General features: G+C 42.4%; 1 protein-coding gene across 1 annotated transcript in view; it reads right to left on the reverse strand.

The window, feature by feature from the left end:
* The window catches only part of LOC128461649 (CUB and sushi domain-containing protein 3-like), a 307,734-nt gene that overhangs the window by 208,825 nt on the left and 84,371 nt on the right, over nt 1–14,538 (reverse strand). The window contains 1 exon segment of the mRNA XM_053446673.1: nt 191–303. Coding sequence (XP_053302648.1) covers nt 191–303 — 113 coding nt within the window.

Genomic DNA, 14,538 nt, shown 5'->3' on the forward strand with positions numbered 1-14,538 from the left:
TTAGTCCTGGATTTCCCTTTTTTCCTCGCGTGGCTTGTGCCCACAGCCCCGTGTGACCTTTGGAATTTCACCTGACATTTAGTGAGCAGTCGCAGCGGCTCCCGCATACATTGTTCCCTCCTCCCTGAGCTGCAGAGGTCGGCGCTGAGGCGCGGCCCCTTAGTACAAACACACAGAGACACTTTCTGACCTTCGTAGTTGAGTTTGAAGCCATGTGCGGAGACAGCGAAGTCACTGGTCAGCCTCAACGAGAACACGTTCCCCGTGCTCGTGACCGGGGGAGGGACCTGGAAGCCCGTTATCCTGCGGAAACACAAAGAGGAAACCAGTTGACATTATCCACAAATTACCAGACCGATAAACGTTAAGGACAACGAAGCCCCTGACCCCACCCCCATTGTCAACTACATAAAAGAGCCTTACAGCTTCTGCAGATACAGAAACACAGATATTAGCATATTGATGTGCACACACATTCAGCAATAGGGGACCAACAAGAACAAGCATCTTGAGCTTAAAGATATTATTTACCGTGACCTCTTTATTACTGGTCAAAAGTTCAAACTGCTAACAACTGTAATCTCTCTTCTATTCTTGCCTCTCTTCACCGGCCGCCGGTTAAATTTAGCATAAATTGTAAATCAATTTTAATAACTTTTAAGCTCATCACAGTCTGGCCCCAATTATATCACAGAGCCACTCACTCCCTGTGCCTCAAGCAGCAATCTTTGCTCTCTCAACACTGTTAGTAGTTTCTTGGTCAAGGCTGGTAACTGAGGGCGACTCAGCTTTTGCCATCAAGGACTTAGTCTGTTTTTATTTCATTGCTCAAAACATTTTTTTAGAGTGGTTTTAGCAGATGTTTGTTTTTAATATTGTGTCTCTTTGTGTAGTTCTATTCCTATATGTAATTTGTAAAGCACTTTATAACCTTGTTTTTCGATTAGTTGTTTTAAAAGAAAGTTGTGCTATTTATTTTGGTTACATTAACACAACGTTTGTCATGCAAGCTGCAATTTGTTTAGTTTTTTGGTTTGTTTGCTTCCCACTTTGTTTCCCTACTGTGCATTAATTATGTGGGGAACACTGAAAACAATACACCAGTGAAACAAAAATATTATTTCTGATGCAAAATACAAAATGCATGTGTTTGTGTGAAACTGCAATTGCTCCTCATTGCACATGTACACATTATGACTTCCAGTATTTTCTCATAGGGTTTCCAGTAAATCTAACATTAACATGGCCAATTTCATTACAATCCCTTTTTCTCATTCATGCTTTTATCCCGACCTGGCGATAAATCTGCAAAGCAGCACATACACATGAAAGAACTTCCCATTATTTGAAAATATAAAGAGTGGCTGCAGTAGAAGCCTGTACTGGATGGGGGCTTTTAAATAAATCAAGCAACAACATCAAAGTGAACCTACCAAAAAAAAGAAAAACAGAGCCACGGTCAGCCGAGCAGTAATACTGAAATGGATCTGTGTGCAGATAGGTAAACAATGAAGCAGGAGTCAAGCAGAACACAGAGGAGGCTTGTTCTGCTGACGCACAGCAGCCCAGGTGTGGCGTCAGCTTTTAGATCCTGTGAATGAAGGAAGAGAAGCGAGGGAGGGATGGAAGGACAGATCTTTTTTTTAGGGAATGGAAAAGAGCCAAACCTTCCTGCTGTGACCGAGACACATCTTATCTTCTCCTGCAGCTACCACTCTTCCTTTTTTTTACCTCACCTCCCTCCTTACTTCCCCTTCCCTTCCCTCCCTTCCTCTTTCATCTCTCCTCCTTTTCTTCCTCCTCTGTCAATCCGTACTGTGCCATCCTTTCCTGCAACATTAAGCCTTCCAGCTCCCCTTTTTCTTCCCCTCTACTTCCACCACCACCATCATCACACACTTCCTCTCCATCAGTGGGATAAATCCGGCCAGATCTCCCTTCTTCCTGTCTTCCTCCTCATCTCTCCGTCACCCTCTCTACCTGGCATTCACATCACCTGTTTTTACCTTCCTCGTGACCCTTTCTTCGTCTGGCATCATTCCTCCTCATTCACCTGTGTCCCTTAATTTCTCTTGATATTCTCCATCTTTGATCATTGTCCTTTCATTATTCTACTTTTCCCTCCTACGTTCACTTTCATCATTTGTCTTGCCCTCCATCCGCCTCCCTCGTCCGGCAGTCATCCACCTTTTTATCCTTCCCTCTCCCTCATGCGTTTCAACCCAGGTAAACACCAACTCTACTGTAACTTTCATTATTACGGGTGTTGTCTTTTCCATCAACACCTATGTGAGAGCTGCTCCTGATCCACCCTCCATCGCTGATCAGAACTGTGTGTACCTTTCCGCTAAGTGTTTTGCGTCTTTGCCTTTCAATGTGCGTCCCACCTTGTCTTTCATAACATAATTAGGACACTTGAGGGATGTCTGCTGCTGGAATTCAGCGTTCTCCTTGCAACATTCATACTTGGGACTTGTTAAAGGTAATTTCTAGCTGCCGAATGTAATTTAAGGGAAATGGTGTCTTTTATGCAACCTCAATCTTTTCAAGAGCCCTAAGAAGTGAGATATTACCACACCACACCTCCGCAGTTATGATAAAGTAACTCGGAAATATTTTAGAGCATTCACACAATGTGGCTACTTCCATCTCTCCGTTCAAACTATCCTCTCATCTTTCTATCCGTCTCCACATGTTCATTTATTGAGTTTCTTCTTCTCCCTCCTACTTTGCTTTTATTTTACACTGTGGATCTGCCTTATCATCTCTTCATCATTTTACCTCCATCGTCCCTCTCCAGTTTACCTACTACTACTTTTCTCTCTGTTGTCAACTTGAGTTTGTTCCTTCTCTTTTACCCTCTCTACTTGTTCCGTCTATTCACAATCCTATTTATGCAAACTGTGCTTTACCCCAGCCGGCCGGGCTTTAATCTTCACTGTACATTTTCCTTCCTTCAGTCTAACTTTCCTCTGTCTCCTTTAGTTGGCTCGTCCTCATATCTCCCGTCTGGTTCCCCATCTGATTTACTCCTTTTTCTTTGTTCTGTCTCATCTAGTCCAATTCCGCTCAAAGTATAAATGGTGGCCACTTTCCTAAAAGCCCCTAACCATCGCTTTAATCTCTCACTCTGTCCCTAATCTATATCGTATCTGTATTTCTGCCAGTTCTGCCTTCCTATATTTGGTCATTGGCTCCTCTCATCTCCACCGCTTTAATCTTTGTCTCTCCTCCCACTTTCTCCCTTTGCCCATTAACTATTTGAGTTTCTTTGAATTATTTTACTGACCTTCCTGACCAAATTTTTTCCTCCCATCACTTATCTTTGCATACAATATTTCCTATATTAAGGTCAATAACATTAAGAATGCCAGAAGGATGTTTGTGTAATGGAGTGTGTCACCATGCTTAGCCTTGATGGGAAATGAAGCATGAAGCAGGTTTCTGCACATTCACAAGTTTGGAGCCGTGCTGATGTAAACTATAAGGCATTGTAACACATTGCTATGCATTACCAGTGAATAACATTTATGTAATCCGGCTTTTCTGGAGGTCAATTAAAAAACACGGTTTCCTTGTTCAGTGAGATGTAGCTATGTACAAAGTTTGTGGTGAAAATCATCCAACGCTAACCAAAACATGTTCCCCTTTATCTCTTTCATGTTATAAAATACACATTATGAGCGAGAGTAGGAGCCCTGGCTGTTTATTTCCACCTTAAAACTGCAGTAAACAAAAGCTGAACAAAACAAAGAAAAAGGATTCCGGCAGTCAGGGTTTGTGATGTCATAAAACTAATAAACCAATCAGCTTGTGGGAGGGGCTCAGTGAGGTACAGGAAAAGCCTCCTCCCCTGCAGGTAAGCTGCGAGGGTGGCCCTACATAAGCATATTCATAAATCCTGGTCAGGAAACGAGGAAGTAAGGTTCAGATTTTCACTTGAAGACATTTTAATGAGACAAGGGGATTTTTTTTCTATGATAAACCTTCTGATTATGTAATTTGAGAGTTTGAGGGGGTGTAATATGATAGAGGGATAGATAAAGCACAAACTGTGTACACTCAAATATGTTCAGTTGAAGAGAGGCCACACTGTTTAAAAAGTATATAAGTGGCATGAACTCCGAAGCATAAATGCATAGATACCAATGTGACCCACTGTGGCACACCATGCTTTAGGGTATTGTACTCGGGCATCAGTAAAACAGCCTCAGTAAAAGTGAATGTCTCCATTACCCAGACCACAAATCAAATTGCCTGCATTTTGCATTTCCTACACGTATGCTAATCAGGGTCCACCCCTCTCTAGCACTTCAATCTGGTTGCCGTTTGTAGCTTAATTACGAACTCAGCTAACAGAAACCCATCAACTGACACGCACACAATCACGCTGAATGGATGGATTACCGGAATTCTACAGCGACTTCCTCGTCTCCACGGGCACTAACTCACGACCGCTCCCTTGCCCACACAGGCCCCTGTTCCCTCACTCACACACATCATTCAGTGGTTACTTTATAACAGTGTGATGCAGCTTCTGCCTGATTGTACGTCTTTTGTAGAAATTGCTTTGTGTTACTTTATTGTGACAGGGAGGAAAAATGGCTAATTGCAGTGTAATTTCTGTGTCACTCTTGAAGCCATTACGGAAAAAAAGGGCAAACCACTTAAGCCAGTCTCATTTCCAGCTAATAACCATTTCCACTTTTATACAGTATTCATCTTATATTTAGATATTTTAGCCCCATGCTAGTTCTTCTGCAAATAAACTCCACACAGTTGCTTACTCTTTTCCTTGGCTGTATTATCTGCCAGTGTGTGTGTGCAGCCTGACATATCTCTGTAACACTCCAGCTCAACGCGATGAGTGGTTCCAACACGTATTCACCAGTGAAACCAATGCAAATGAAAGATCCTATTGAAGCAGTGTTTGCATTCACGGCTCTGTAAGGAGCTTCTTGATCAAAACACCAGCGAGCATAACAAAAAGCAAATATCACGTTATGTAAATAAGCCTAGAACCATTCACTTTCGCTCCCCGTGCCTTTTCAAAATCGTATTTGCGATGCCTCACTCTCGCCGAAACAAACTTTCAACACATATGCACACAGACAAACACAAAATAACACACAGATAAACACACACATACACACATACACAAAGCAATTTGGTATTTCCTGTGCGACAATTTATCATGGGATTTATGTGTTTTGAGATTTATGAGGTAAAACCATAATATTTTACTAAAAGTGAAAGACAGATGGAACAGAGGGTGTCTGACATTCCATTTCAATGCCTGTGGGAGTGTGGGAGTGTGTGTGTGTGTGTGTGTGTGAGTGTGTGTCTGTTTCGTGTGTAGACTAAAATCACATTAGCAAGTGAATGACAAACTAGCTAATATCAGCAGAATACTTTATTTCTCTTTTGCCTTAAACAAACACACACACACAAGCATGAAGAAGGGTGACACACTTTCTCACACAGGCACGCCAACACACACACACACACTAACAGACAGATAAAGTCACACTATCCTCTTTATTTTATCCCAAAAAACAGCCATGCAGTCTGGCTAATGCGATTGTCAGACAATCTCTCTCTCTCTCTCTCTCTCTCTCTCTCTCTCTCTCTCTCTCTTTTTCTCTTTCTCTTTCTCTCTCTCTCTCACTCTCGTTTCCTCCTTTACTTCTATCTGATGGTCTCTTTATTGCCAACGGGGGAAAAACAAATGATTTTTCAGTATTATTTCCGCCATTACAGAAGGAGAGACAGGGTTTATGATCTAAACTGTAAAAATGAAATATTAGAAAAATGAAGGCACAGAGTGAGACAGTGCGGTTGTGTCGTGTTCAGAATTTTTTTTTCAGACGAAATAATATATGATGTGAAAGGTCTCATTTAATCACATAAGTGATTCATCAGATTGAGATCTACATATTTGCCTTCCTATAAGCTTGGGATTCACTGTAGACATTAAACTAACCAGTTTATACAAATACACTTGGATTAATTAATTGGTTGTAGATTGGCAGGCGTTTTTGCTAAAAGCCTTGAATCAAAATAACATCGTACTAAAAAAAATTTAAGTTTGTATTGATCAATTAAAGTTTGTGTTGAGTATAAACAGGGTGAGGTTCAAAAGGCTGCTGAGGTTCAATGTTCATGCACTAAACAAGGAAATAAACTCATCACTAGTGAAAACAACTTCTTATCCTCCCTTGATGTCTTTCCTGCAGAAACCAAAAGGGAGAAAAAACCTGTCAAAGAGCCAAGAGTTACGTCTGCCACAGATGATGAGCTGAAGCGGACTGAAGTGTGAAAAATGTTAACTGTCAGGGAAAATAATTATACAAGAGGAATCCAAGTGAGAGAGGAATCGACTTATTGCTACAGAGACTCAGTCATCTGACGAGCGGCTACAGCGAGATGTCTGCAGACGTCCAAACCCAGCAAAGATCCTGGGAAGCAGCCAAACGCTGTTGCATTGTCAGATGGCTGTGGGATGATGAGGAACATTATGGTTCAAATCCACTTACTATAAGTCTTGTTTTACCAATGTTGCTTTGTGTGGCACACAGTGTAATCACTCACAGAAGTGTGATGGACTTAAGGACAGAGCTGTCCAAGATGTAACAAGGGAGTCCTGAAAAAAACTTTGGCTGACTTCATCATTGGACAATTTGTTCCCCTTGCTTCTCCTCTTGCCAACGTCTGAGTTAAAAAAAATATACAATCCACTTTGTTTCAATAGTCTGAGAAACAGGCTGGGGATGTGGGGAGTGGGATATGAGAGGGAAAGAGAGAGACCAGGAGCTGTGGATGCTGTTCCATTTTAGATTGTGTTAAATAGTTTGAGACTGTTAACTGAAATGGATTTAATAAAACAGAAGAAAGGCAAAATTCCTTTTCAAAGCTCAGTTGTACGTATTTTATATATAACATTGAATTTATTTATGATTAGAGTTCATATTATTAATTCATTCCTGCGTCCCTAACCCTGCCCCACCGACCCGGGAACAATGTTACGGACCTCTGCTTGAGGAAATTGCTGCTAACTGGTCCTCTTTAAAATTCAATTAAATAATCCGGCCCTATTCCAAACTCTGCTGTTGGAATTCACCTTTAATTTGCCACTTGTATATTAAAGCTCTACTTAAAAAGAAAAGAAACACTATTTACCCAAATGACCCAATGACCTACCTCTATCAAACCTCCCCACTGTTTCTAAAATCCTCGAAAAAGCTGTGACATATCAATTAGTTCAATTTCTGCCTGTTGCAAAGACATTGAACCATAATTGAAATGCATCAAAGTGTTCTTTGAAGGTCACTAACAATCTGCTCATGCCTCAGACAATGGACTTGTCTCTATCCTCAATCTTAATGCTGCATTTAATACCATCAATAACAAGATTCAATTACAGAGACCGGAACATGTTATTGGGATTTAAGGGACCATGCTAGTACTTATCTACACGTCTACCACTAATCACTGGGACTTATCTGAAAGATCCCAGTGTCTTCATGTCAACAGTTTCTCGCTGTTGCAAACGAAAAGTGAGTCACAGTATTCAACAGGGTTTAGAGCTGATACAGACACTTCTCAACATATCACCGTTTCTATGCAGATGACACCCAGCAGTATTTATCTTTGAACCCAGATGAAACCCATCAGGTCAAACGTCAGGAATACCTTAACTAAGCAAAACAGAAGTGGGAAATGTGTGCTGTTACTCCTAGAATTGACTTCTGTTTATCAACTATCTAACTCAGAGAAAAGCTTCACAGTGAGTTGAGAAGTGGAAGTTTTCTAAATGGTTGTTGGATCAGCAACGATATGAACCTGACAGGTATATCATATTTCTTATCTCCTTTTGAGTGGCTCTTTGCAAAAAAACTGAATTCAAAATCCTTCTCCTTATACGGACAAAACCCTGAATGACCAAGCTCCACTGTAAGTTAAGAATTCATAGTACTGTGTCATCCCAGTAGATTCATTCTCTCTCAAAATGCAGGCTGACTTGTGCTGCTGGCGCCTCTAAGAGTAGAATGGGAGGCAGCACCTTCAGTTCCTCCTCTGTGCAACTAGTCCTTTTTCACTTTCATTTTTGATAAGGCTGCTATAGGCTAAGACTAGTGTGAAAACTCCCATCATGCTCTGAGTACTCTTTTACACTCCCTCTGTCTCCCCCTTACATGTCACTGTACTGAATAACTGTGTCTCTCTCCTTAGATTGGACTTTTAACCTCATGTCCTCATTCTAGCTCAACAGCACCAGAATGTAGACACCCCACCCCCCACGCTACATCTCAACACTCGTGCTGATATCGTCATGATGCTGATTGTTAATTGGAGCTGTTACCATTGCTGCTGCGAATATTTACAACCACGTGACACCCATGAGTAATGCCGTCATAATTGCCATTGCACTAACCACTGTGGCTGTGTTTGAATACAGCAGTTACACCACTGCTTCTGGTCTCTCTGCTCGCTCGCCCCCTCTCCCCTGGTTATCATCTCTCCCCCATTTCTCTCCTTTCAAACCGAACAGTGGAGGCAGACGGACACTGAGTCTGCTTCTGCTGGAGGTTCAGGACTCTGTTCCTCTCAACTGCCGCCAAGTGCTCGCTCGTCGTGGGAACGGCTTGGCCTCTCTGTAATAGCGCAGGGTCTCGACCTTTCTCTGTAAAGCGCATTGAGATAATGTAAGATGGGGTTTGGTTCCACAGCCGGCGAATGAAATGGAATTGAACACAAATAAGTTGTGCCGGACTGTCATGAAAAGACGTGACACGTTTAACATTTTGATCAAATCTTTTGCAGGCGAGGCCATTAGGATTGCCTCTAGGACCTCGGTTCCCAAACTGGGGTACATGTACCCCAAGGGGTACGCGAAGTCGTTCAGGGGGTACGTGGGGAGAACATTTTATCTGCGTTTTCAAAGTGAAAAAGCCCATTACATTTTCAAACTGAGCTATAAATAATCGTGCAATATTAAATAGTCTGAATAGCCAACTCGCATTGCCAAAAATACCCATATTCAGCTAAATAATTACACTGCCAAAAAAAGTTACAGGTAGGTTAGTGACCGTTAGTCAAAAGTAGGGATGGGCATAATTAATCGACAATTTATTAATTGATCCTTAAGAATTTCGTAGATGACATTATTTTTGTCATCTACGATTATTATAAGTCCTGAAATCCCTGACAATTTCAAAGTTTCAAGTGTTATAGGCTGTATACGTGCGTCGGGGGGGTACGCAGCTGGAGATTGAATGTCTGAAGGGGTACGAGACTGTAAAAAGTTTGGGAACCACTGCTCTAGGATAATATAACATAAGGTATACAGGGTTAGGGTTAGGGTTAGTTAAAAGCTGTTGATTTCCCCTCAGTTAGTGTCAGTATATGTATTTACCAGTCCCTAACCACTGAAGCAGCAGCACAGAACAGGCTGCACGTCACTGTGAGTTAGAAAGCGTTTACATTTGTTGTTGTGTGTGTGTGTATGTCACCTTGTTTGTGTGTATTTTATTGAATTGATATTGACCCAGCAGTCTGACCCTCACAAAACAAAATGCTGTGAACCTCCTCTTCCTCTAGCCTCTCACCATGTGCCTCCATCTATCTTTTTCCTTCGCTTCCCTCGCTCTCTTCTTCTCTGGCTCCTTGATTCTTACCATTGGGAGACTGGGAACTGTGTCACTTCCATGGCCATTAACTCTGTTTCTACCTTCTCTCTTTCACAATGCGGCAGGTTGCCTTCCATCTGTACACCAATAAAGCCCCTGTACCGAGGACACGTCCCCACATTGTTTTCTCAGCCCAACTTCCCTCTCGGTTCACACATTACTCCGACTGAATTATATCCCTTTGTCTTGAAAAGAAATTGATATTGGGTTTGATTCCCTTCTCGCCTGATGTTTGTTCATATTTGTTGTTTAATTTGTCCACAATGAAGACAAAAGAGTAAAGCTAGACAATGATGATGTAACTCTATGAACGACTCCTCATAAAATATATTTTTTTAAATTAATTTCTTTCAAAAATCCATTCATCCTCTTCACGGTCCAGTGTGTCGGATTAAGGACAGTGGTGGGGAACCTCCGGGGCTCGGGGCCTCTACACTCCTCTCACCGTTAAAACGTAATTTTTTCCACAATGAAATCTGCCATATTTGATCCATTTACCAAAAAAGCAAAATCTGTTCAATCAAAGCCCCCAGACAATCCAATATTGTTATTTAGTCGTCTGAACGCTGTATTTACTTAATTTCTTGAACATCACTTTCTCTTATTTCAGAGTTGTTTCATCATGTAGTGTCTTGTTAATATTCATGTGATCATCTGACAAAGTATTTCACACACATACACATGCAGACACACACACACAGGGACAGAGACACACACACACACACACACACGCACACACAGGGACAGAGACGCACACATACCGAATCCGTCAAGTTCATTCCTTCAGACTTGGTGGGGGAGGCATGGGGGCGTTAGTGAGTTGGGGGACTTCAAGTCGTGCATGTATCTGTCTTACGTTTCATCTGTAGAACAACTTCTGACTTGTACAGATTGAATGAGGACGGTTGTCTGACAGCGTTTTCATCTGGATTCCGTGTTTGCCATGTTGCTGCTACGTCTGCATTACATTGTTTTTTACGAATTGGGAGGCCCAACATATGTGAAGGATGCAACAAGTGTTTATTCAAAGGGAAGGTTAAGATAATATCTATTGTAATCTATTATTAATTTTACATTATTTTATTAAAATTGAGCAGAATCCAAAAATATGAGGAGTAAAACAGTTTGTCTTCCCTCTACTCTTTCTATTCTTTTCTTCCCCTTCCCTCTTTTACGCGTCAGGTCCAGTAGATTTATTTCCTGTACTTGTGTCCAAAGTTCAGGGTCTTTAGTGAGTGATTGATTAACAACACTCGCCTGAGTGACACACACACACACACACACACGCACACACACACACACACAGAGTCATTTTTCAGGTTACTGTACATGTGGTCAATAGTCACTGGTGTGTCTTATAAATCACTCATTCTCTGCCCACCCTGTCTGCTTCCATGTGCTGGTGTAATTGAATGTGTGTGTGTTTGTGTGTGTGTGTGTGTGTGTGTGTGTGTGTGTGTGTGTGTGTGTGTGTGTGTGTGTGTGTGTGTGTGTGTGTGTGTGTGTGTGTGTGTGTGAGTAGTGTGGGGTCCTTGACCACGTTGGCATGCCATCCATTACATTAGTCACACACACGTAAATTTAGAGGCACGGACGACCAAAAACCCACAAAGACACATCTCCCCCCCCCCTTTGCCAGGTCACCCTCACACCCCACTCATTGACTGGATCCATTCATCACAGATCGGGGGAGAGAGAGAGCGGGGGGGGGGGCAAAGAGTGAGTGGAAGTCGAAAAAGAGATGTTTGCTCTTGAAGTCTCTAAAATGTACGATAAGACGAGTAAAACTCTCAATATGACCACCAGACAGCAGGAGGGAATTCGAGTGTAACTGAATACTCGTTCACCGTCGCCGTGCAAATACCCTGAAAATTAGAAATGAATGAAACATCTGCCGGGGGGGAGAAAAGGTCGAGTATTTAACCACGACACTGAATAAAAGAACAAATATTCTGATTCAATGACCTCTGAAAAACGAATAAAAGACGAACCCGCACAGATTGGCTTGCAAAATAGGCCAAGAGTAAACCTTGTCGACCCCCGTGCACACACTCCTAATGCTTGAATGCCCATGGACACACTCACAGCGACACCAGACTGAAAGTCAGAATGGGAGAAAACCAATTTCCTTCCAGCAGATAGCATCCAGTAGTGGTAGGGAGTTTTGTCTGTTGGTTTGTGTAGATGCTCGCCAACACGCGTGTTTGTCTGAGAGTAAATAAAATATTAAATCTGGGCACCAGCCAGCATGTGCAGTCCCTCCTTATATCCAGCCATATGTCAGCAGTGTGTGTCTGAAGGGCTCCTAGGCAAGTGCCTGACCACACAGTATATATATGTATACGTGTGTGTGTGTGTGTGTGTCTGTGTGTGTGTGTTTGTGTCTTTGTCACAGTTATTGGCGCCCGCCAGTGCAAACATCTATTCCTCCCATCCGTCTGAGCATTGCTGAGATGTTCAGGGACGATAAGCCCTTTTTGTGGCGCATCATGCAGAGAGGAGGGAGGTGGAGGAGGAGGAGGAGGAGGAAGACGAGGAGGGGGGCTCTCATCCCAGAGCTTTGGAGGTGACGGAGAGCACCGCTGCTCTCTGTGTGCACCCCCGAGGAGAGACACTGGGGTTGAATAGTGGATTAACCTCCCTGTCAGCCCCAGAGGTCCCAAGACAAACATGCAGAGACTCAGAGGGACATTAGCAGACGCACATTAAGGAGCCAATCCATAATTGTGGAGTGGAATCAAATGCTTGGTCTGGCGGCTTTTTATGCAGATTTCGAGCATTCTAAATGGTCTGTAATTGAATGTGTGTTTAGGATGAAAGCTCTGACATTAGTAACTATATATTTTACACATGTTCTGCTTTATATTCAGTCAATCTGCCTATTTATTTTAACCTTAGACATAGACGACACATCTCTACCTCCTCCTACTAACCAGAATCTAAGCTAAAATATCCTTTATACAGGTGTTTGACCAATCGTGAGTCAATCTCAGTGTCACATCAAATTACTAAATTAACACTTGAACAAACATCAGTGTAATTAGAGCTACATAAAACGTATTTTGGTCCATGTCCATATGTTAACATGGAGGAGGCACTTCTGGGGAGACATCATTTCTATAGACAGTTTGGGATTTGAATTTATCAACCAGATTGTCAAGATGTGAGCTAAAGAGTCATTTTTTGATGTAATGGAGGCCAGTCCTAAGCTGCTCTGTATATCCGGCTTAAAATAATTCAGCACTAACATATTTATACATTTATAATGTTAACTTCGCATATTTTCACATCCTGCATTCTGCATTCAACAGACACTGGCTGAAACACAGGCCAGTACCTGGATCCACTCTGTCGGAACCAGAACATATTTAACACTTATTTTAAACAGACCTATTTCTACTGAGTCAGTTTCCCTCCTAAGACCTCTAACACAACGGTACCCTTCCACTGTCGAGAGAGGAATAGTTGCTTTCACTATTAAATGATAAATGTTGTCGTCCCCCCCCCCCCCCCCATCCCTCCTCTGTCTCCCTATGTCCTTCTCTCTCTCAGGCAGTTAGATAGATAGGAAGTGCTGCCCCCCTGAGCAAAAAGCTTGTTTAGGCTGCTGGCGCCGCCATCACTTACTGTTAAACCTGACATGCATAATGTAGAAAGGGCCAAACCCATGAACACACGGACGGGAAAGGACACACACATTAATGTGGGACGCACGCAAATGTGGCGAGTGCACACACCTGTGTTGTGTAGATGGGTCGAGACAGATTGCATGCGTCCCTCATGGCCTTTAAAGGGGAGGTGTCAGGGCTGACAGCGCCTTAAAGGGGCAGCCGTTAGAGAGATATATGGATGGAGGAAGACGAGAAGGAAAGAGGATGAGATGGGACGATGAGAGGCGGAGGGAGAATGTGGGAGAAGAAATATGATGAGGGATGTATATACACACACAGACACACACACACACACACACACAACATATCAGAGCAGACACACATTCTCCAGCAATGTAGAAATGGTATGGAAACATATTTTTGTGATGTCATTAAAAAAATATTAAAGCTGATTTATTCAGTTTTATTAGAAATGTTACTGTTAAAATGATAAATTTTGCTGCCAACCATGATGGTGAATTGACAGCGGGGAAATAAATTACCGTAAAACTGATATGACAATGTAAATTAGGTTTTACAGTGTGAATAAATCATCCATACATCTATTATCTATACAGTGTATCCAGGGGGGGGGGGGGGGGGGGCTGGAGCCAATCACAGCTGACACTGGGTGAGAGGCGGGGCACACAGGTCGCCACTCGATCACAGGGAGAACGCACAGAGACAAACAACCATTCATGCTCCCATTGACACCCACATCATGCAATCGAACCTGCATGTCTTTAGACTGGGGGAGAATGCTGGAGTCGTGGGTTAAAACTCAGATGACCAACAATACCTTACCACACACAAAAAAACAAACTGGTACTATATTCAACTTGAATATTCGACACATGCAGAAAACACTGATATCTAGACCCATTCTATTCCATAACTCACGACCAAGTGATGTTCTGATCGAACCCAACTGATGCATCGCTGCACCAAAGTTCACTATGAAGCGCAGGAGGGGTAGAGAGAATCATTACCTGACAATTGCAGAAGAAATACTATACTTTAATTATTTGGATATATAATACAAATACTGTATAATGCTGAAGATAGAACTTCTTACTTCTCCTGGGACAGACTGAATGGGATACATAAGAGTTTGGTCGTCTGCACTTGCTGTTAATAATCAGTTTAACTATCGCGTGTCACTGGCTCCAAGGTAAATGAAGAGACGCAGCATGGAATAC

This window comes from Pleuronectes platessa, chromosome 18, assembly GCF_947347685.1.
Source record: "Pleuronectes platessa chromosome 18, fPlePla1.1, whole genome shotgun sequence".
Classification (NCBI taxonomy): domain Eukaryota; kingdom Metazoa; phylum Chordata; class Actinopteri; order Pleuronectiformes; family Pleuronectidae; genus Pleuronectes; species Pleuronectes platessa.